The following is a 21,660-nucleotide window of genomic DNA, read 5'->3' as shown; positions in this document are numbered from 1 at the left end:
AGGGAAGTCCCTGAGTACAAGTTTTTGTTTGAACATGTTTTCAGTTCTTTTGCATATATACCTAGAAGCGGAATTACAAGGCCATATGGCAATTCCATGTTCAAGTTATGGAGGAACTGCCAAACCCTGCTTCCATTCTGCCCCCTTATTTATTTTCCACACAGCAACCAAAGTGACTTCTTTAAAATTTAAAACAGATCATGTTACAATCCCACTTAAAACTCTCCAACGGCTTCCCATTTCTCTTGGAATAAAATCCAAGCTCATTATACTGACCTACATACTATGGTCCCTGCCCCTCTTTCCAATGCATCTCTTAACTCTCTGTCTTCACTTCTAAATGCTTTCTGTTCCTGCCTCAGGACCTTTGTACTTGCTTTATCCTCTGGCTGGAGTGCTCTTCCTCCTAATCTTTCCATGGGAGACTTGCTCTCAGCCTTGAGGCCCCACCTCGAGCATCACCTCCTTAGAGAGGCCTCCACTTACCACCTTATCTGAACTAACCGCACCCCACCCTCAATTGCTGCCTATAGAATCACCCCGGTTTACTTTCTTTACAGCACTGGCCCTTATCTGAACTTAACTCTTTAATATATGTTTGGTTGTATTGTCTGCCTCCCTCTCTAGAATATGAGCTCCATGACAGTGGAACTGTTTGTTTTGCTAATCCCTATAACACCTGCTTTCAGCTCAGTGCCTGGCAAGCCAGAATGTTAATGAATATTAATAATTAATTAAGTAATCATTCACTCAGAACTGAGTCTGAAAATTTTGCTGGGAGTTAGGAAAGAGATTGGTGGGGGTTTCAATGAGAAGTGGATGATCCGAGTATTAAATTAAATAATTTTGTGAATTACAGTTGTGCTGGGAAGCGACAAGCAGACCTCTTGAATATCAACTTAGTATCCACTGAAGTATAATTATGAAAATTCATATATAAAATTGAAGGAAAATCAGGAAGAGTGTTTAATTAAAAGAAACACTTATGAGATTGGAAACCAGCAATTTCTCAACAGACAGAATAGCTTAATGATTAAGAGTAAGCACCATGGACTTCACCACTTAGTAGCTCCATGACCTTGAGAATATTACTTCACATTCATAATTAAATGTGAGCTTAATTAAAAAATACCTAACTCCAGGTTTATTGTAAGAATTAAAGGAGGTAATGCTTGGGACTTCCCTGGTGGCGCAGTGGTTGAGAATCCACTTGCCAATGGAGGGGACACGGGTTTGAGCCTTGGTCTGGGAAGATCCCATGTGCCAAGGAGCAACTAAGCCTGAGCGCCACAACTACTGAGCCTGCGTACCACAACTACGGAAGCCCACGTGCCTAGAGCCCGTGCTCCACAACAAGAGAAGCCACTGCAGTGAGAAGCCCGCACACTGCAACGAAGAGTAGCCCCTGCTTGCTGCAATTAGAGAAAGCCCATGCGCAGCAATGAAGACCCAATGCAGCCTAAATAAATAAATAAATAAATAATTTTTAAAAAATAAATAAATAAAAAATAAATGAGGTAATGCTTGTGAAAGGTTTAGCTCATTAAGTAGTCATTATTATAATTATGCCTTTATAGCTACAATTTAGTAAAAATATAACAATTCAAATGGTATAGTTTAGAGTGATGTAACCATTAGAAAACTTTGGTAATCACTGAAAAAGAAACTGTAAACTTTATATTATGCCCATAGGATATGTGAACTCACCATTCAATTCCTTTGACAAAAGTCTATTGAGCATCTACTGTGCCAGACAACTGTCAGCCTCAGAAATATAGATACTGTCCCTGCCCTTAAGGAGGCCGTATTCTTAGGTGAAGTCCATCAAAAAGAGATAATTCTGGAGTGATGTGATAAATGCAGTGGCTGGGATAGCTCTAAGAAGCTTCCAGTAGTTCCAAGCCCCGATGACCATCAGAAGTAATCTCCTGGGAAGCTGAGGTTTTAAAAAACACTGAAGTAGACACTACCATTGTCTCCCAGATTCATTCTCCCCTTCTTCTAAAAAATAGAACTTTTAGCTATGGATTTAAGCATCCCAAGTAAAGAGTACATTTCCCAGCCTCTCTTGCACCTAAGTAGACTAAGAGGCTACTGGCCAATGGATGTGAGGGGAAGCAACGCAGGCAACTTCCAAGCAGTGCACTGCAGCGGAAGGTGTGTGCCCTCCCTCTTCACCCTTCCTCTCTTCCCATTGGCTGGAATTCAGAAGACACAGTGGTGTGCCAACTTGGACCATGTAGAGGAGAGTCGCTTTCTAGGAATGGCAGAGCAGCAATGTGGAAGGAGTCTGGCCTCCTAACAGACATCCAGAGCAGAGCTGTCATGTAATCTTTGACTTTAATGCAAGAAAGAAGTAAATGTCTATTTTGTTTGAGCCATTATTATCTGGGGTCTCTGTCACTTGAAGACAAATCTATTTCCAAAAAATATATACAAAATTCCTGGCCTTACCTCTGCAACTTTTATTGTAGTAGGTCTATGATGAAGCCCAAGTATCTATATTTTTTAAAGTTTCCCAGGGAATTTATTTTGATGTTCAGACAGTTTTGGGAACTACTGAGTTGCAAATGGCTCAACAAAGCACTACCAGAAAAGGTCTTGAATAGTAAGTAGGAACTAAGAGTGGGGGAAAAGACAGTCCAAGGAAAGAGGAAAGCCAGAATCAGTGAGAAACCACATGGTGCTACTGAGTAAGAACCTCAAATGTTTAGCACTCCTAGAACATGGAATAATAGGCATGCAGGAAAAATAGATGAAACTAAAAAGACTGCAGAGGTAATGCATATTACAGAGGGCCTGGGCAGCTACCAGAATACTAGACCTTATAAGTTGTGGAAAACTGTTTAAGAGTTTAAAGGAGAGGAGTGACCCAATTAGACTTTTGTTTTTGTTTTAAAATGTTTAACGTCTTAGAACACTTGTCTTTATATGTTTATACACATTTTTACAAATGGGGTTATAATGTATATATTGTTGTCTTTTAATGACAGTAAATATTCATCTATAGCATCATTTCTTAAAATTTATTTATTTATTTATTGGCTGTGCTGTGTGGCATGCGGGACCTTAGTTCCCTGATCAGGGATTGAACCTGTGCCCCCTGCAGTGGAAGTGCGGAGTCCTAACCACTGGACACCCAGGGAATTCCTTATAGCACCATTTTATTTTATTTTATTTTTAAAAATATATTTATTTATTTATTTTTGGCTGTGTTGGGTCTTCGTTTCTGTGCGAGGGCTTTCTCTAGTTGTGGTGAGCGGGGGCCACTCTTCATCGCGGTGCGCAGGCCTCTCACTGTCTGGCCTCTCTTGTTGCGGAGCACAGGCTCCAGACGCGCAGGCTCAGTAGTTGTGGCTCACGGGCTTAGCTGCTCCGTGGCATGTGGGATCTTCCCAGACCAGGGTTCGAACCCATGTCCCCTGCATTGGCAGGCAGATTCTCAACCACTGCGCCACCAGGGAAGCCCCTATAGCACCACTTTAAATAGATAAATACCACCTCATTTTATGAATATGTATTATTTTTAACCAGTCCCATTATAGTGGCTTCATTCTTCTTCAGTTTAGCTAAGCTGGAACTACATTTCCAAGAGTTCCCTTCCCTATAGTCTGGGTTACAGTTGGCCATGAGAAAAATGTATGCAAGATTGGGCAGGCAGAAGTGAAGGAGGTGTCTTTATGCTCTGAAGGTCAGCGTATGGCACTGTTGCCACTCACACACGTTGCGGCTGATCTGCTGTTTCACCTTGTCCGTGTGGGGCCGCAGCCAGGCCTGCGGCTCCTCCAGCAACTCTGGGTCTCCTCTGGCTTCTCCAAATCCTGGGAGATGCATGTGATGGGTGCCAGCTTCTCCTGCCAGTTACCCACATCATCAAGGCTGCGGGTGGTAACAGGTTCCACTCTGTCCTCACCGGCTCCTGTTCATCTTTGCATTCCCCGACTTCATGTATGTTTTTCCTTCCCAACTGTCGACATCAGACCGAACACCAGAATTCAGAAAAGCCACCCCCTTACATACTGACTACTGGACCACTGATGACCTGTTCCCGCAGATGTGCAGGGTCTAATCTCTATACTAAGTTCCTTAGTCCCTTCCACCCTTAGTGGTTCTGCTTCTCTGACCAAACTCTAACTGAATCCTGTCTCTGTTCATTGGGTTCTCTGGGAAGGAGACACTGAGACGGACTTAGGAGCGCAGTTGGGAGTAACACCTGGGAAGATAAAACAATGAAGAAGCAGGATTGGCCAGAGAGAGCCTCAGATCGCAATGCAGACTTGGCGCAGGTTCCGCCAAGTCAGCAGGGAGCTCTGGAGCACAGTTTCCTGCTAGAGGAGTCACGTGGATGAGCAAAACTCGCCAGGCTCTTGCACCTTGCTCAGTCCTCAGCCAGGGCTGCCTCAGAAGAACGTGGCCTCTGTGTGAGAGTACGGCGGATCCTGAACAGGTCAAAGGTGGAATCTGCCCACTCCAGCACTCCTTGCAGTGAAGGACAAGTTCATTCTTGAAGGGACAACCCAGAGGCTGCCCCGCCCACAGTCACACAGTTAATTGACTCCGGTTTTTCACGTTGTTATAAACAATACTTAGGTGAATAATCTAGCAGGTCAATCTTTTTGCTCATCCATAAGTATTTACTTAGGATTAATTCCCAGGAATGAGAGTTCTGGGTCAAAGCATAGGGCCAGTTTTGAGGCTTTTGATTTATAAAACCAGAGTGATCCTCAGAAGAATTAGGGTTTTAATTAGAATTTAATCAACATTGAGGCTGAACATTTTTATATGACTTTGGACATTTGTATTTCTTTAAAAAAATTTCTTGTTCATATCCTTGCCCATATGATATTCATCCTTTTTAAAGGATTTGAAAGAGCTATTTATATGTAAAAGATTTTGACCCCTTGTCTGATATGTATAACGCAAATGATCCTTCTGTTTGCCCTTTGTCTTTAACTTTTTTCATGTTTTTTTTGATATACAGAATTTTTTATATATTTAATACTATTAATAGTTTCCTTGGTTATTCTTAGAAAAGCCTTGGCCACTCAAGATTACATTAATATTCAATTATATCCTTTTTTAAACCATGACGTTTTATTTTGTGATCTGATTTGGGGGGTCTAATATATAAATGTATAATGTTTTATCATACTGTATAAACTATGTGTGTGTGTGTGTATGTGTGTGCGTGTGTGTGTATAGCTGTCCTTTCTTTTTTTGTCCCATCGATCTTTCTGTAGCAATAGCCCAACTGTTTTAATTATTTTGGTTTCATAATAAATATTAACTAACATATAGTTAAGCATACACAAATATAATAAACATCACGTGTGTTAAGTATTTAACAACTTTGTTTTAATTATTTCAGTTTCATGATAAATATTAACTATTTAACATAACAGTGTTTTGATAATTTTTATTTCATGATAAATGCTAACTGGTAAGGTAAGACCCATCTTAAAATTTATTTTTTTTGAAATGTCTACTTCTCTTCCCTGTAAGGTTATGCATCTGTTCCTATATCCATGTGTGGCAAGTAAAAGACGGCCATAAATTCTTTCATACTCCTCCCTTCCAGAAAGAGAATCTGTCTCCCCTCCTCTTGTGGGCTCTGTGACTGGTTTGTCCTGATCCATTATGGCAGAAGTGATGTTGGGCCAGTTTCCCGGCCTGGGCTTTTCCACTTCCTGTCTCTTAGGACACTGTCTCTCAAGCCATGGAGGACGTCCACAACCTTCACATTGCCATGCCAGAGAGCCCCGACTTCAAAGCATCCCTACCAAGGTGACACACCCGTGAGTAAAGCCAGTTGGACCATCCAGACCAGCCCGTGTGCCAGCTGAATACCAGAGTGGCCTCAGTCAACACCACGTGCTGCAGAAGCATTGCCCAGCTGAGCCCTGCCCGAATCCCTGAACCACAAAATCATCAGGTATAATAAAATGGTGGTTGTTTTAAGCTAAGTTTTCGGGTGATTTGCTACACAGCAACAGAACATCATATGATAGAATATCATGACTCCCTATGGGAGGAGTAGACTTTCCTGCTCTGTTGACTTCAAGTTAGACTGTGACTTGCTTTGGCCAATGATATCCAAGTAGACAAGGCATATGGCAGGTCTGCACAGAAACTTAGCCACGTTTCCTGCAGCTCTTTTGCTGTCCCTCTGCCATGCGGCATGTCCCTGACAGGGGCTGCTCCTTCAGCCTGGGTCCTGCAGCATGAAGGCATGTGGAGCAGAGGGCAGCTGACCCACAGCTAACAACATACAGTGTAAGCAAGGAATAAACTCTTGCTGTCTTAAGCCATCAAGAGTTAGGTGTTGTCCACTATCACAGTCACACTTAGAATAATATACTACACAGCTGTTATTTCTCTCCCCTTTCATCATTATTGGGAAAGCCCATTTCCCATGATGAAGTCTGAAGATGTCAGATATTCATTTTCCCAGCCTCCCTTACAGCTAGAAGTGTTCTTGTTCTGACCAATGACAAGTAAAGGGCAATCTATGAGTGGGATATACTTTTGGGAAATATTTTCCTCAGCGATCAAAATAGACAGACACAAAAGGAGTTATCTTTAGCTGCCCTGGCCACCCACCTGTTCTAGACACTATTCCTGTGAGGGTGTGATGGCTAGAGCCACAGCAGCCATCTTGTAACCATGAGTCAACAAACCTGAGAATTAAAAGCCAATATGCTGAGGAATGGAGGGTTAACAAGATCTTGGATCTTTAATAAAATTGTTGAGCCACTCAGCATCTCTAGGACTGCCTACCACCAAAAACATCTTATAATGTGAGACAATTGTCTCAATCGTGAAGGCACTGTTAGTTGGTAATTCTGTTATTTGTAGCCAAAAACAAAAACAAAACAAAACACTTAACTAGTATACAGTTATCTGTTGATTTTGCCTTCCCAGAACCAGCATGCAGCCTTTTTCTTCTGGCAACAGCATTCTGATTTTCTTTTAAGGAAGCGATACCACACACACACACACACACACACACACACACACACACTCACATTTTATGCAGCATTTGGTACAAGTGAGATTGCAATCTCCAGCTCCTGGGGTGAGCATGTGACCAGTCTGGCCAATCAGAGTGGTACATCCACCCAGCTATAGCGAGGTTTACTTCTTTAAGCTGAGGTTCACTTCTGTGTCTTTTGGCAAAGCTATTGGGAAAGAGAGACTCCCTTTTCATTGGGATTGCTGCTGGGGAATGAAACCAACGCAGAGGAAAGCAGAGTGCAGAGTGAAAAGATGGATTTCTGATGACATCAATGAGCCTTTGGGACTGTCCTTTGCCAGGTCTACCTTTGGACTTTCCGTTCAGTTATATGAACCAACAAACTCTTATTCTTTCATAAGCCGGTTACAACGGAAAGATTCCTGACTGATACAGACCAGAGTCCTGGTTTACAGGTGGGACCAAGGGGCCTCAGCTGAAGTAAAGCAGGTTGGGGGGCGGGGTGACATAGGGGAAGGACAAGACATAATAACTCTACGAGGTACTGCTGTTATCTGTCTCTTTCATGGATGTTGGAGGCTGACGCATTGAAGGGTAAAGTTCCTTACCCAAGGTCGTTCAGTGAGTAATTAAAAGGGTCCAGGTTCAATCTCAGGCTTAATAGAACTCCAAAACTCAACTTATTTTTATGGAACCACACTGATTCTCAGGGTAGCTCTATAACCAAGAATCAAGTCTATATAATGCCTCGTAAACATCAAGAGAGTTTTATTGGTGTTGGCTGGGTGGGGCAGAGGACAACCCATAGCTTCCTTCTATTGTATTTGAGAGTCAAGTTCAGAATTCTTAGTTTCCTGATTAGCCATAATTAGGTTTATACAACATTACTTCTTAAGTGCTACTCCCCAGGGCTCCTACACACACTGTCTCAGGTTCAGTCACCTTGGCAAGGAAAGGGGCTTCTGGAATTCCCATCTTATTTCCAGGATATGCAGATGGGTTCTTCCAGAAAACCCCAGGTCAGCGAAAGACCTTCGCAGCAGCCCTGGTGGAACAAGTGGGGGCAGTGCCAGTGCCTGTCCCACACCTCTCTGGGAAGCGCCTCTCAAGTGAGGATCCCAAGCACCAGGCCTTCAGCCCCTCCCTTGACGACCTTTGCCATCTGAGCCCAGCAGGTAGGCAAGTTCACAGGCCCCGTTTCCAAGCTCACAGTCTTACCAGGTCTGGACACAAATGCCAGCAAAGGGCTGTTGCTCTTAACATTTCCAGCTCTGTAATAAGCCGTCTGTTGTAACGCCTTGCTACTTGTCCCTGGACCTGACCTGCTGAGTGGGTTCCATTTCAGTGCCCAACCTCCACCAAACCCGAGCTGACCAGCAGCCGGCCCGAGAAGCAAGATGCCCAGCCCACCGACGGCTGCCTCCAAAATGGTCCCTGGACCCAGGACTACTGCCTTCCAGTTCCCCCAGCCAGTGGATCCCGAAGTGTAGGAAACACAGCGTTCATGTACCCAAGATGATTTTCAGAGGTAACCCCACAGCTCTAAATAACCCCAAATCACACAATGAAAAGATGATTCTTTCTCCATCCTTCAGATTACCACAGAGGAGCTGTGTTTCCCGTAGGTTTGTCTTTACAACTCTTTAACACTTGCTAATCTCTCTTTTTGACATTTGTTTGTCTGTTTGTTTCTTTGTACGTATTTTGTTTACGGCAGTTTCTAATTTACAGGAGTGATATTCAGTTCCTTTATAAGCTCAAATACATACATTTTAAAACAAGTCGATTCATAGACAAAAAATAAGTAAATAATGGCACAGCTCGTAGAGACCGTATGGCAACAATGACGAGGGTGGTACACAAATCACTGCATCTGGCAACTGCTGATGACAGCACAGGGCTCCCCACTGGTGTCATCAGAGCCCCCCGCCCCCAGAACAAATCCATAGGCAACTCTGTCAGAGTCGATATCAAGAGGGTCAGGTTCAGACAGTTTACACCACAACAGCCAGACGGATGCCCCGCCCTCCTGCCTGACAAAGGTCTCCAACCTCCTAAGCTCGGTGGGATCCTGAAGATTTCATGCTGAGAAAAAGTGGAGGCAGTTTGCTCCCTCACCCACCAGAACAGCAAGTAGAGTCTGGGGGATCCCCCAGGCCCTCCAGGGACCCTTATTCGGTCAGGAGCCCTACTCACTGGCAGAGAGCAGGTGTGGACCCAGAGCCTATGGGCCAGTGTTATGCCCGGTGCCCTGTGGTTGTTGGAGAACATCTCACTGGTAGCTGTCACTGGGAGCCTGGCCAGAAGCTTTTTTTTTTCTAATATTTATTTATTTATATGGTTGCACCTGGTCTTAGTTGTGGCTCGCCAGCTCCTTAGTTGTGGCATGTGAACTCTTAGTTGCGGCATGCATGTGGGATCTAGTTCCCTGACCAGGGCTCGAACCCAGGCCCTCTGCATTGGGAGTGCGGAGTCTTATCCACTGCCCCAGCAGGGAAGTCCTGGCCAGAAGCTTTAGGTCAGCGTTTCTAAAAGTTTAGTCTTTGGACCTCTAACATCAGAATCACATATTAAAAGTATAGATTTCCCTGGAGACTCAGGAGCTCTCAAATGGCGCCAAAGCGTCTGAACTTTTTAATCAGATGATATTTACTGTCAGGAAAATTTGAGAAACACTGTAATGGGGAAAAGACCACGGATAAAGATTCATTCCCTCTCTCCCTCTCCCTCTCCTCTATTTCTCTCTGTACACAAATCTTCCCCCACAGTGTCTGGAAAACATAGCTACTCAGTGAGATTTACACCTTCCCCCCACCTTTACTTGGAGCCAAAAACTAAACAAACATCTCTCAATCAAAAAGTCTTTGCTGGGCTTCCCTGGTGGCGCAGTGGTTGAGAGTCTGCCTGCCGATGCGGAGGACATGGGTTCGAACCCTGGTCTGGGAGGATCCCACATGCCGCGGAGCAACTAGGCCCATGAGCCACAACTACTGAGCCTGCGCGTCTGGAGCCTGTGCTCCGCAACAAGAGAGGCCGCGATAGTGAGAGGCCCGCGCACCGCGATGAGTGGCCCCCACTTGCCGCAACTGGAGAGAGCCCTCGCACAGAAACGAAGACCCAACACAGCCATAAAAATAAACAAATAAATTAATTAATTAAAAAAAAAAAAAGTCTTTGCTCATGTAAAAATCCTCTGACACAAACTCAAGATTTCGTAAGCAATCAAATATCCTCTTTGCCCCCTCTCCTCAACTGTGAGCCTCACCTGTCAGAATCATATGATCAAAATGCAAAAGTTGGGGCTTCCCTGGTGGCGCAGTGGTTGAGAATCTGCCTGTCAATGCAGGGGACACGGGTTCGAGCCCTGGTCTGGGAAGATCCCACATGCCGCAGAGCAACTAGGCCCGTGAGCCACAATTACTGAGCCTGCGCATCTGGAGCCTGTGCTCTGCAACAAGAGAGGCTGCGATAGTGAGAGGCCCGCGCACCGTGATGAAGAGTGGCCCCCACTTGCCGCAACTGCAGAAAGCCCTCGCACAGAAACGAAGACTCAACACAGCCATAAATAAATAAATAAACGAATAAATAAATAAAAAACAGGGATGATCCTTTAAAAAAAAAAAAATGCAAAAGTCGAAGTGGGGCTAATGTGCCACCCCAGACAACTTCACGTTCCTAGAGCCCCAAAGGTGCATAGTCTTTACATGGCCTCAAACTCCCTGGACTCGGAAAACGCCAGGAGCTGTACAGTCACCTAACACGTGCTCCCTCTGAGTGTCCCACTGAGCGCCTGCAACCACAGAGGGCTGTGAGCTTGTGTTCTGGAAGGTCTAGCACATCTCAGGTTGAGTTTCTCCAGAGCGTCCTGAGACAACGCTTTGACAGCTAGCTGTTTATACGTGAGGTGACGCAGGAGGCACTGACAGGGGAAAAGGGAGACAGGATAGAAGGAGCCAAACAGGGGGCCATACCAAGCAGGTTAACACCGTAGGCAGTTGGGGCTCAAACCTGCTGGAGATTTCTGAGAATGAAGAGAACGTGCCCCTGCTGTCCCACCTGAGGGGTGAGGAAGCGGGTATTTATCCTTCAATTTCCATCTGTCATTGGTTGAGAGCTGCTTGCACGGACATTGACTCCCTGGCACTTCCACCTGCCCCTCACAAAGGCTGAGCACGTGTCTACGGCAGGCAAAGCCCTTGGGCAGTGTCACCCACGCTTGCAGGAAGAAGCTGTTGAGGTGGCTCAAAAAATTAAAAATAGAACTACCATATGATCCAGCAGTCCCACTTCCGGGCGTATGTGCAAAGGAAATGAAATCACTATCTTGACAAGATACCTGCACTCCCATGTTCTTTGCAGCCTTATTCACAATAATTAACCCAAACGTCCATCAACAGATGAGTAGATAAAGAAAGTGTGGTATACGCATACAATGGAATATTGTTCAGTCTTTAAAAAGAAGGAAATCCTACCCTTTATGACAACATGGATGGACCTGGGAGACATTATGCTGCATGAAGTTAGTCACGGAAAGACCAGTGCTGCATGATTCCTCTTATATGAGGCATCTAAAATAGTCAAGTGTGCAGAAGTAGTCAATGGAATGGTGATTCCCAGGGGGTGGGGGGGAGGGGCTATGAGAACCTGTTGGTCAATGGGTAAAAGTTACAGTTATACAAGGTAAGCTCCAGAGATCTGCCATATGACAGAGTGCCTAGTCAACAGTAATACTGTGCACTTAAACATATGTTAAGCATGTTAGGTCTCATGTTACATGTTCCTACTACACGTTAAAATAAACCTAAAAAACAAAGGGACACAGGAAATTTTTGGAGATGATGGATATGTCTATTACCTTAATCATGGTAATGGTAATACAAGTGTATACACATGTCCAAACTCACCAAGTTGCATACATTAATTATGTGCAGTTTTTTGTGTACCAATTATATCTCAATAAAGCTGGGGGAAAAGTCATTGACATCTACAGTAATGGTGAATGCCTAGCAGCTGATGTGCTGATAAATGTTTAAAAACAGGCTCTCCTAGCAGAAAAGTGCTGGACTATTGCATCTGCCAATGTCTATGGTGTAAATATTCCCACTGCAGCAATTTCAAGCTACCAAGTCTGACATCACTGAAAGCAGACTTAGGAAGATAGAAGCACAATTGGCTCCCAATGTGTCTTGTATCAATGTGTTGATACAAGACAACTCCAGCACAGGCCTGGGAAGGGATATGAGCGGGGTACCGACAGCATCTCCTTTACGTATAGCCAGAGTGCTTTGCTACAGACATAGAATCTCATGATTTTATGTGACTTTTACACTCTCTTCTGTGATATGCCAATGCTTGAACATCTTACCGTGAAACAAAATGGAAGTACTCTCCAAACCTTTTAATTATTTCATACTCTAGGAAGGTATGTCTTTTTTTTTTTTTTTTTTTTTTTGAAGGTATGTCTTGTTTATTATTTTTACATCACCTCTTCCCCCACTACCCACCTTCATCAGTGAAAACCCACTTAAGAAGCCAGACTTCAAGGATCCCTCCATTTGGTCAACCTAACACTAATGGATATCTCTTATTTTGCCTGACCAGCATCATTTCCCCTTCTGATAATAGCCCTGCATTTTCCTTTAAGCAACCATCCCTTACCCCATCTTGAGTCCTCCTCAGGCCTTATTTCCTGGCTCTGGCATTTAGCACATGACACAGTCCTGGCCAAATAGAAAGTTCCATTCCCCTGGAGAAAGGACAAGGTTCCAGGGGGGGCTAATGAGACTCTTTGCTTGGAATTATTGAACAAGAAACTCTCTTCCCTCTGCATTACTAGGCTAGTAGGATGGAAGCCTGGAGCTGCTGGTGGCCATCCTCCACTACAAGGAAAGAGCCCACCTGAGAACGAACACAACACAAAAGAAAGCTGAGACGAGAAACAGAGAATAACAGTCCTGATAGCATCATTTCGGTCCTTGGATTCAGCTGTGCTTGAGACACTTCCAGACTTTCCCAGTTTTCCGGATACTTCCACACTTTTTCAATACATGAGCCCATAAAATTATTTTTTAACTGAAATCCCTTTGATTTGGGTTTTCAGTCACTTGCAACCAAAAATTTTCTGGCTGATTCACAGATCTGAGATCAAAGGAGTTGGTAAACACCCCTCCAAGCTTTTCTCCTTGGCCCTAGTTAGAGCTCAGTGTACAAGTAAGAATACAGTTCACTGGGGCTGGGCCTCCATGAGGAGGAATCCCAAGCAGAACTGGTCCATGTAAGCTACCCAAAGGCACAAAGGGGGTCACTTCAGGATCCGGATGCTCATTTTCTGCTCGATGTTCATCTTCTCTAAGGACTGCGGGGAGATGGGTGGTAGTCAAGAGGCTTGAATTCCAAACCTCTATGCTTCCAACCTCCTCTCCCATCCCCCAGGCCCCATGATTCCCTGGGGGACCCCCTCTCTTTCTGCCCTCCTCCTTCCAACTTCATTTCCCATGTCCACCTGTCCTAGGGACTCCTGGTCTCAACTTCCCAGGCCTGAGGGCATCCTGACCTTGGCAAACTCCAGAAAGGACACAGCACCATCTCCATCTTCGTCGGCTTCCTGCACTGTGCGGTCGGCAATGCTCTCCAGCTGCTCTTCTGTCACCTGTACCCCAACCATCAGCCGGAGTACCTGGGTGGTGGAGGAAGAGACAGAGACAGCCATAAGGAGGAGGCGCAGGGACTACTAACACCATCCCTCAAACCTTGTCCGCATCACCCCAAATGTTAGTACCAACTTTGTAATCCATCCCTCATTCATTTTCCCCCGATTCCAGTCACTTCCCACCACAGCCCCCAATAATTCCCCCATTGCTTCTCCATCCAACCCCCCCATCTGTCATTCACTATCCCACTCTCACCTCAATAATGTGCCCAAGCTCATTACTCAAGCCCAACCTTAGAACCCAATCTCCATCTATCCTCCACCCCATCCCCCATCTCATCCTCCAACTAGTCCCAAATCCATCCCCCACCTCATCACATCTATCCCAGAGTTTCTCAGTCTCAGCACTATTGACATTTGGGGCCAGATAACTCCTTTGGCGGGGGGAGGGGGGCCACCCTGGGTATTGTAAAATGTTTACCAGCGTTCCTGACCTCTACCCACTAGGTTCCAGGAGCACCACCCCGTCAACCAAAAAGGTCTCTAGATATTGCCAATGTCATTCAGGGGGCAAAATCACCCCCAGTTGAGAGCTACTGATCTATTTCCAACCTCATACCCAAATGTTCCCCTTCCCATCTCCCAACTAACCCACACTCCAACCCCACCCACTCCCATTCCCCACCCAACACCCCAGTCATCTGCATCTCCCACCCACCAATCATCCCTCCATCACCCACAGCCATTCCGTTCAACCACCCCACCCTTCCCTTGGGTTCTTCCAACCTGCAGCATCTCTTGCCTGGAGATCTTTCCATCTCGATCCAGGTCGTAGAGCTGGAATGCAACTGGGAAGAGAGCGGAGGGGGAAAAGGACGGTGGGTCTTCCTTGGTTCTCTTCCCTCAAAAGTTCACCTTGGAGGAGTGGGGTGCGGGCGTCACCAATGGGCCCACAGAGGGAGTGGAAGGTGCCCGGGCCCTCTCAACGGGTGTGGTCAATCTGGGGTCTCACTCGGGTAGGGGGCACAAACTCACAGCGAAGTTTGTTCATTCTGCTGTTGAGGGGCTCGGGTTCCTTGGGGTCCCGGTTTCCGTTGTCCTCATCATCTACAGGTCGAAAGCGAGCCAGGACTCGGACAAAGCCTGGGAAGTCTAGGTGCAGACTCCTGGGGGGTGGGGGGAGGCAGGCAATGGTGCAGGCGCGGTGGTCGCCGTGGCCCTGCCTCTGCCTCAGGCCCTGACCTCCCCCCACAAGCTCTCACCCCATCTCCCCACCCGCGGCGAGGCTCACCCGTCAGGGAAGAAGCTGTCTATAATGCGGTCTCCCAGGGGGTTCACGGCCAGCGCCCCGATCTGCTGCAGATCCACGCGGCTGGAAAGTCAAAGTTTAAGGGGGGTGGGGCAAAGACGGAACATGGTCAAGGAGGGGACGGGGTCAGAGAGGCAGAGGCGAGAGGTCAGAAGGCCAGCTCCGGCTCACCTGAGGTAGCCCTTCTCATTCCAGTCAAGCGCTCGGAACCGGTGGTAGAGGCGGAGCAGACTGGCCTGCGAGACTGCGGGGGCGCAGGCGGACGGTGACTCCCCGAGGACTCTGGGGACGCGGCCGGACCCCGGGGCGCGCTCCATCCCCAAGGCGGTCGCGGGGGTTGAGCGGGGGGCGGGGGGCTGGCTGGAGGGAGGCTCCACCCGGGCCCCGGGGCCGAGCGGGCGAGGTGGGACCCGGGAGATCCGGGAGGCCAAAAGAGACCAAAGCCACCCCCTCCACCCGCCTCCGGTCCTGCAGTCTGCCTCGACCCCGGCTGGAGGCTACCTGGGTGCCCGCAAGCCCGGAGCCGGGACCCCTGGGTGAACGCGCCCCCCGCCCGCGAGCCCGGCCGCTAGGATCTTCTAGGTTCTCCCGGCCCCGGGACCCTCCCCCGGAGCCCCCCGGAACCCCCCCGGGTCGCCGGGCACTATGCGCCGCACTCACAGCCGGTCTCCCGCCGGATGCTGTCCACGTCGGGGATCCTGGCGGCGTGGGAGCTGCGGGAGCCCATGGCCGAGCTGCGCCGGGGCCGGCGTCCTCCCCGTCCGCCTCGCAGGCGCGGCCGCCTGGTGGCCCCTGGGCCGAAGGCCACAGCCCTGGCGGGGAGCCAGGCTCCTGAACCCCGCCGTTCCTCGCCTCCCACCCGCGACCCGGGCGAATAGAAAACCGTGCCAGGGTGGCGGGGTCAGCGGGGCGGGAGCGGAGAACGCGCGGTTGCATCTCGAGACTCTGAGGTCGGGCGGGGCGGGGCGGGGCGGGGAGGGGAGGGGCTGGGCTGGGCCGGGTCCGCCGGCCGCGAGTCCCCGCTCCCACGCTCGCCCCGGCACCGGCCCGCCTCCTCCCGCCCGGCCCAGCCCTCCCTCCCGGCCCTTGGCCTCCCGGGTGCCGCCGAGCAAGGATCGAGGTCCGCCCTTCTTCATCTGGAGACAGAATCCAAGCCCTTCTGGGAAGTAGGTGACGGGGTGGGCAGGGAAGCTAGGCGCATTCGTCCCAATCCGGGATGGCCCCAGCCTGGGGCCCCCTCCCCAGGCAAGAGGGCCTGGAGGCAGAGGCCTTGAAAGAGTCCCAAACGGGGCTGAAGCGAGGAGGGTTGGGAGGCGGAGAGCAAGGGCTGGTTTAAGTGGAAGGAGCGCCGGGTTTGAACGACTTGGATTGGAATCCCAGCTATGCTTCTCGCTCTGGACAAGTCAGCGTATCTTGGTTTCATCTCTTTTGTTTGGTCCCCATAGCCTTGTTGTTTAATTGAGTCAATGCTTAAAAATCTGGATATTTAACCCCAAATCCCAAATTCCTGGCTTCTGAAAAATCAGATTTGACACCACTAGGCCCGCAGTCCTGCCTGGCGCCGCTTGGGGGCAGCTAGGAACAGCTGCCATGTGTACAGTGGACATCCTGGGGGGTCGTCTTGCTATAGGCCCCAGCCAACCCGGCTGCTCCCTTATGAACCCTATTGGGCTCTGGTAGAAGCTCCAGCTAAGGTACTGACTTAGCCCTCCGACCAGCCCGCAAGCACCAGGGGAATCCACATGCAGCCTGAGGGAGCGTTACAAACCTCACTGTCACCAACCTTAACGTAATAATAATGACAACGACAGCAAGGGCTCTCATTTATTTTGAGCACTCACCATGGGCCCTGCACTTTGCTATGCCCTTTAAGTGCATTAACTCACGTGCTTGCTACACTGCCATCTTCCCACTTTTCTGTGGTGGAGGCTGCCATCGCTTGAAATAGCTGTGAACTGTTTATAAAGCATGTATCCTCCATGGGGGCCACATTACCCCCAAGGGGGCAAAAATCTTCTTTTTATGTATGAAACACAGACACACATATAACACATAAATAGATATATATCTGTGGTATTAAAATTTCATGGGAGGGACTTCCCTGGTGGTGCAGTGGTTAAGAATCCACCTGCCAATGCAGGGGACAAGGGTTCGAGCCCTGGCCCGGGAAGATCCCACATGCCGCAGAGCAACTAAGCCCGTGTGCCACAACTACTGAGCCTGCGCTCTAGAGCCCACGAGCCACAACTACTGAGCCCATGCGCCACAACTACTGAAGCCCGTGCGCCTAGAGCCCGTGCTCACCAACAAGAGAAGCCACCACAATGAGAAGCCTGCGCACCGCAACAAAGAGTAGCCCCCGCTCGCCTCAACTAGAGAAAGCCCGCGCCCAGCAACGAAGACCCAACACAGCGAAGAAAAAAAAAAAAGATTTCATGGGAGAGGGGTGGTTAAGGAAAAAAAAAGTCTAACAATGCTCTTTAAGTGGGGGGGTGATAATTTTTTAAATGTTGAGAAACTCAGTTGTAAAGGAACAAGCACCACAGATGTCCAGCTTTGCATGTATCATTACCCTCTCTTCCCCCATCATAATCACATATATACACAAATTTCCCAAGGGGAAAAAAAGGCAAGCTGTTCATTACAAGGGTTCAAGTTCATACCTGCCTTGAAGAGAGAGAAACTGGAGAAACAATCAAGCCTCTAACCCCAGGCAGAGTCTCACATCAGATAAGTCTTGAAAATATTGATCTAAGAAGTGCGCGCTTCTCTTTTCAGGTACCCCAAGGATTAGGCAACTGTCATAAAGAATGCTTGATTCCCTTTCAGATGCCCCACAAGGACTAATGCATGCGGGAAACTACACTGCTCCCTAATGAAGCCAAGCAATCACTCCCGCGCCACCCTGGGAGTGTAGGATGGGTTAGGTTCTGAACCCAGGAGGGGGTAAGAGTCCCTGGGAGGCTGCAATAATCATCAGTCCAGCTTGGGCTGCTGATCTTGGAAAGAGCTCCTCCAGCCTTAATCTCTGAGTCAGTGCTGCACTAAAGTAAATCAGGCCAGAGAGCAATTAACAACCCCAATCCACATGCCATCACAAGTTTACAGGAAAACACTGTGCTAGAATTGATTCCTGCTTCATGCGCACAAGTAGTGTTTAAATCAACTTCACAATTTACATGGCCACATCTTTTCAGGGCATTTCAAGGGGAAATGTTCTGGGGAGAATTTCATCTGAAGAATCTGTTGAATAGGATTCAGGCTAAACGTTTGTCATTTGCTTTTAAGCTGCACAAAAGTTGCTAGCCATTCTTGATGAAGCACTACTGAGGTTCAACTGGAAAAATGCAGATGCAAGAATAGTTGGGGAAATATAGAACACTTGCAACTCAATAACAAAAAGACGGCTCAGTTGTTTTTACAATGTTCTCAATGAGTTTAATATTTTAATATATGTTAGCGCTCCTTTTCCCCATAAAACTGCAGGTTCCATAAGGGTGCAGGGCATATAAGAAATTATATAGACAAGGCCAGACACCTGGGAAGTCCAAATATCTGTGTCCTCATGCTGAGAGCTCAGGCCAAGAAGGCTTGACCAAGCCCCCCTTTCTGCCCTCATACTGCAAGGGGAATTTGGTCAGTTTTTCAAATTAAGCTTTTAAATTTGTCAGCTTAACAGGGAATTTACGCGTTCCAAACTCATCTTTCTAGCAAGAGTCATGTTACACCACACACAAGGTGGCCTGTTTCCTGAGTTATTTAATTAGAATCTACAGATATCCACAGGGAAAGCATACTTGAAAACAGGCTGCCTCTTTGGGAGAGAGTGGGGGTGGGTGCACAAGTGTGGGAGGAAAGAATAAGACGATGCCCCTGGGAGATATTAGCTCCAGGCTTGTTTAGTTGGGAGCAATGATCTTCACACATTAGATTTCCAAAGACGTGCCTGGAAAGGAGAGTGGGCTGGAGCTGAGCTTGGCTGTCACCACGTGGAAGACGGAGCTGAGAATTTCAGACAGCTGTGGTTCTTGGAGCAACCCGACCCAAGGGAACCACACAGAAAAGTCCCCTCCAAGACAGCTGTCCTGGTTAGGACAAGGTTCAGCTGCTGTAACAAAGAGCCTCCACATAAGAATCGCAAGTAGAAGTTGGCATCTCTCTCATGTTTGGGTCTGGAGGCAGACAGTCCAGGGCTGGTTTGGCAGGGCTGCTCCAGGAAGCTCCTCTCCATTGATGCTCTATCATCCCAGGGACGTTGCCCTCATCCAAGATGGACGCAGGCCAGGATGGACCTCCAGCCTCAGAGCTCACGTTCTCACCAGCAGGACAGAGGGAGAAGCAGAGAAAAGGGCCTGCCTCTCCCTCCTAGGAAATATCCTAGAAGTCATGCAAATTGCTTCCCATTCCATCCTGGAGGGAGAGCTTAGTCACATAACCAGCCTAGCTGCAGAGGAGGATGGGCACTTCTGTAGTACTGGGCGGCCATGTGCCCAGCTAAAATTTGGGGTTTCCAAATAACCCAATTTTTAAGTGAGCCAAAAAAGTCTTAAATTGACATTTCTCCAAAGATACGCAAATGGCCAAGAAGCACATAAAAAGATGCTCAGTATCATTAGTCATTAGGGAAATACAAATAAAACGACAATGAGATTTCACTTCACGCCCACTAGACTGGCTAGAATTTAAAACAAAACAAAACAATGGAAAATAACAAGTTTTGGCCATGATGTGGAGAAATTGGAACCCTCATACATTGCTAGTAGAAATGTAAAATGGTGCAGCTGCTATGGAAAACAGTTTGGAGATTTCTCAGCAAGTTAAACAGAATTACCATATGAGCAATTCCACTGCTAGGTATATACCCAAAAGAATTGAAAATAGGTGTTAAAACAAAAACTTGTGCATGAATGTTGATAGCAGCGTTATTCACAATAGCTACTATGTGGAAAGAATCCAAATGTCCACTGATTAATGAGTCAATAAAATGTGATATATCCATTACAATGGAATACTATTCAGCCATAAAGAGGAATGAAGTGCTAACACATGCCACAATATGTATGAACTTTGTAAAGTAAAATAAACCAGTCACAAAAGACCACATATAATGTTATTCCATTATAACATGAAATGTCAAGAATAGGAAATCTGTAGAGACAAAGTAAATTAGTGGTTGCTTAAGACTAGGGGACTATACTAGTGGGAAAAGGAGTTATAGATAAAGGGTACAAAGTTTATTTTTGAGGTGATGAAAACATTCTAAAATTGTGGTGATGGTTACACATATATGTGAATATATTTATCTCTTGAATTGTACACTTTAAACAGTGAATTATATGCTATGTGAATTATATCTCAATAAAGCTGTTTAAAGACAAAAGCCAAGAATAGCCTGAAAAACTCTGGAAAGTAAAAAGTAATGAGGGCAAACTAATTCTAACAGATTTTTAAATGTATTATAAAGTTACAATGAGCTATGAGGTAATAGGGCAGGAATAGACAGATAAGAAACAGACAAGAAAGTCAGAAACAGACCCAAATACATGTGGGAATTTGACATGTGATAAAAGTGACATTTCAAATCAATGGGGGAAATGTGAATTACTCAGTAAATGTCATTTGGGACATCTGTCTTTTGAGGGAAAAAATAAAGCTGTACCCTTACCTTCACATACCAAAATTAATACCAGATAGAATAAAGGTTTAAAATGAAACTATACAATACTAGAAGAAATCTTAAATGTTGTTATAGTCTTGAACTTGAAGGTCTTTTAAAACATGAAACAAAGCACAGAAACCATAGAGAAAAGATTGGCTAATTTGACCATGTGAAAATTAAAATCTATCTCTCTATGTATGGCGATACATAGAGAGATAGAGATCTCAAAAGTCAAAAAGACTAGCTGGGGAAATATTCAGTCTATATAAAAGACCAAAGATAATTTCCTTAGAATGCAAAGATATCTTAAAAATCAAAAGGAAAATGACAAGACGACAAAAAGGAAAACCAAAAAACCCCACACCTCTCATTAGAAAAAATGGGATAAGATGTGAAATAGAAATGGTAAATAGCATAAGATGCCCAACCTCACAAAGTTTAAAAGTACATATTGTCTCCAGAAAAAAAAAAAAAAGAAAACAATAATAAGATTACGCATTAAAACAAGAGACTTTGTACCTTTGATGTGGTCAAGATGGCAAGGATACGGGTCATGAACCTCAAGTAGGCAAGAGTCATGTCTTACAGGGTCTTGCAGAGTCTTTTAGGTCACAAGTTTTATTTTAAGTGTGAGGGGACATCATGGTAGTGTTTAAGATGGAGAATGAGGGGGGCTTCCCTGGTGGTGCAGTGGTTAAGAATCCGCCTGCCAATGCAGGGGACACGAGTTTGAGCCCTGGTCCGGGAAGATCCCACATGCCGCAGAGCAACTAAGCCCATGCGCCACAACTACTGAGCCTGCACTCTAGAGCCTGCAAGCCACAGCTACTGAGCCCACATGCAACAATTACTGAAGCCCGGGCACCTACAGCCCCTGCTCTGCAACAAGAGAAGCCACCACAATGAGAAGCCCGTGCACCGCAACAAAGAGTAACCCCCTCTCGCGGCAACTAGAGAAAGCCTGCGCACAGCAACGAAGACCCAGTGCAGCCATAAATAAATAAATAAGAAATCAACTCCAAAAAAAAAAAAGATGGAGAATGAGATAACCCAATTACTGTTTTAATAAC

General features: G+C 46.6%; 1 protein-coding gene and 1 long non-coding RNA gene across 9 annotated transcripts in view; one reads left to right on the top strand and one right to left on the bottom strand.

Annotated features, from left to right (window-relative positions):
• The window catches only part of LOC309614378, a 477,476-nt gene extending 464,909 nt beyond the window's left edge, over positions 1–12,567 (top strand). The window contains exons 2-3 of the long non-coding RNA XR_014236137.1: positions 10,016–12,395; positions 12,430–12,567. This is a non-coding gene — a long non-coding RNA (uncharacterized lncRNA). The remainder of the gene's footprint in view (positions 1–10,015; positions 12,396–12,429) is intronic.
• CHP2 (calcineurin like EF-hand protein 2) overlaps positions 1–15,847 on the bottom strand; it is a 39,820-nt gene extending 23,973 nt beyond the window's left edge. For 2 of the 8 annotated variants that reach the window (XM_082362619.1, XM_082362620.1), the window contains exons 1-6: positions 15,592–15,841; positions 15,103–15,175; positions 14,914–14,994; positions 14,658–14,788; positions 14,409–14,470; positions 13,527–13,649 (exon numbers count right to left, since the gene is read on the bottom strand). In XM_082362619.1, coding sequence (XP_082218745.1) covers positions 13,527–13,649; positions 14,409–14,470; positions 14,658–14,788; positions 14,914–14,994; positions 15,103–15,175; positions 15,592–15,658 — 537 coding nt within the window. In that variant the 5' untranslated portion in view covers positions 15,659–15,841. Of the gene's footprint in view, positions 1–12,314; positions 13,329–13,526; positions 13,650–14,408; positions 14,471–14,657; positions 14,789–14,913; positions 14,995–15,102; positions 15,176–15,591 lie in introns of those variants that run through there. The other 6 variants (XM_082362621.1, XM_082362622.1, XM_082362624.1 and 3 more) reach the window with 5 other exon arrangements.
• Between the last annotated feature and the right edge of the window lie 5,813 nt (positions 15,848–21,660).

Source organism: Balaenoptera borealis (assembly GCF_965194805.1).
Source record: "Balaenoptera borealis genome assembly, chromosome: 16".
Lineage (NCBI taxonomy): Eukaryota > Metazoa > Chordata > Mammalia > Artiodactyla > Balaenopteridae > Balaenoptera > Balaenoptera borealis.
The sequence above is the reverse complement of the archived record's forward strand: the minus strand, read 5'-3'. Positions and strand labels throughout refer to the sequence as shown.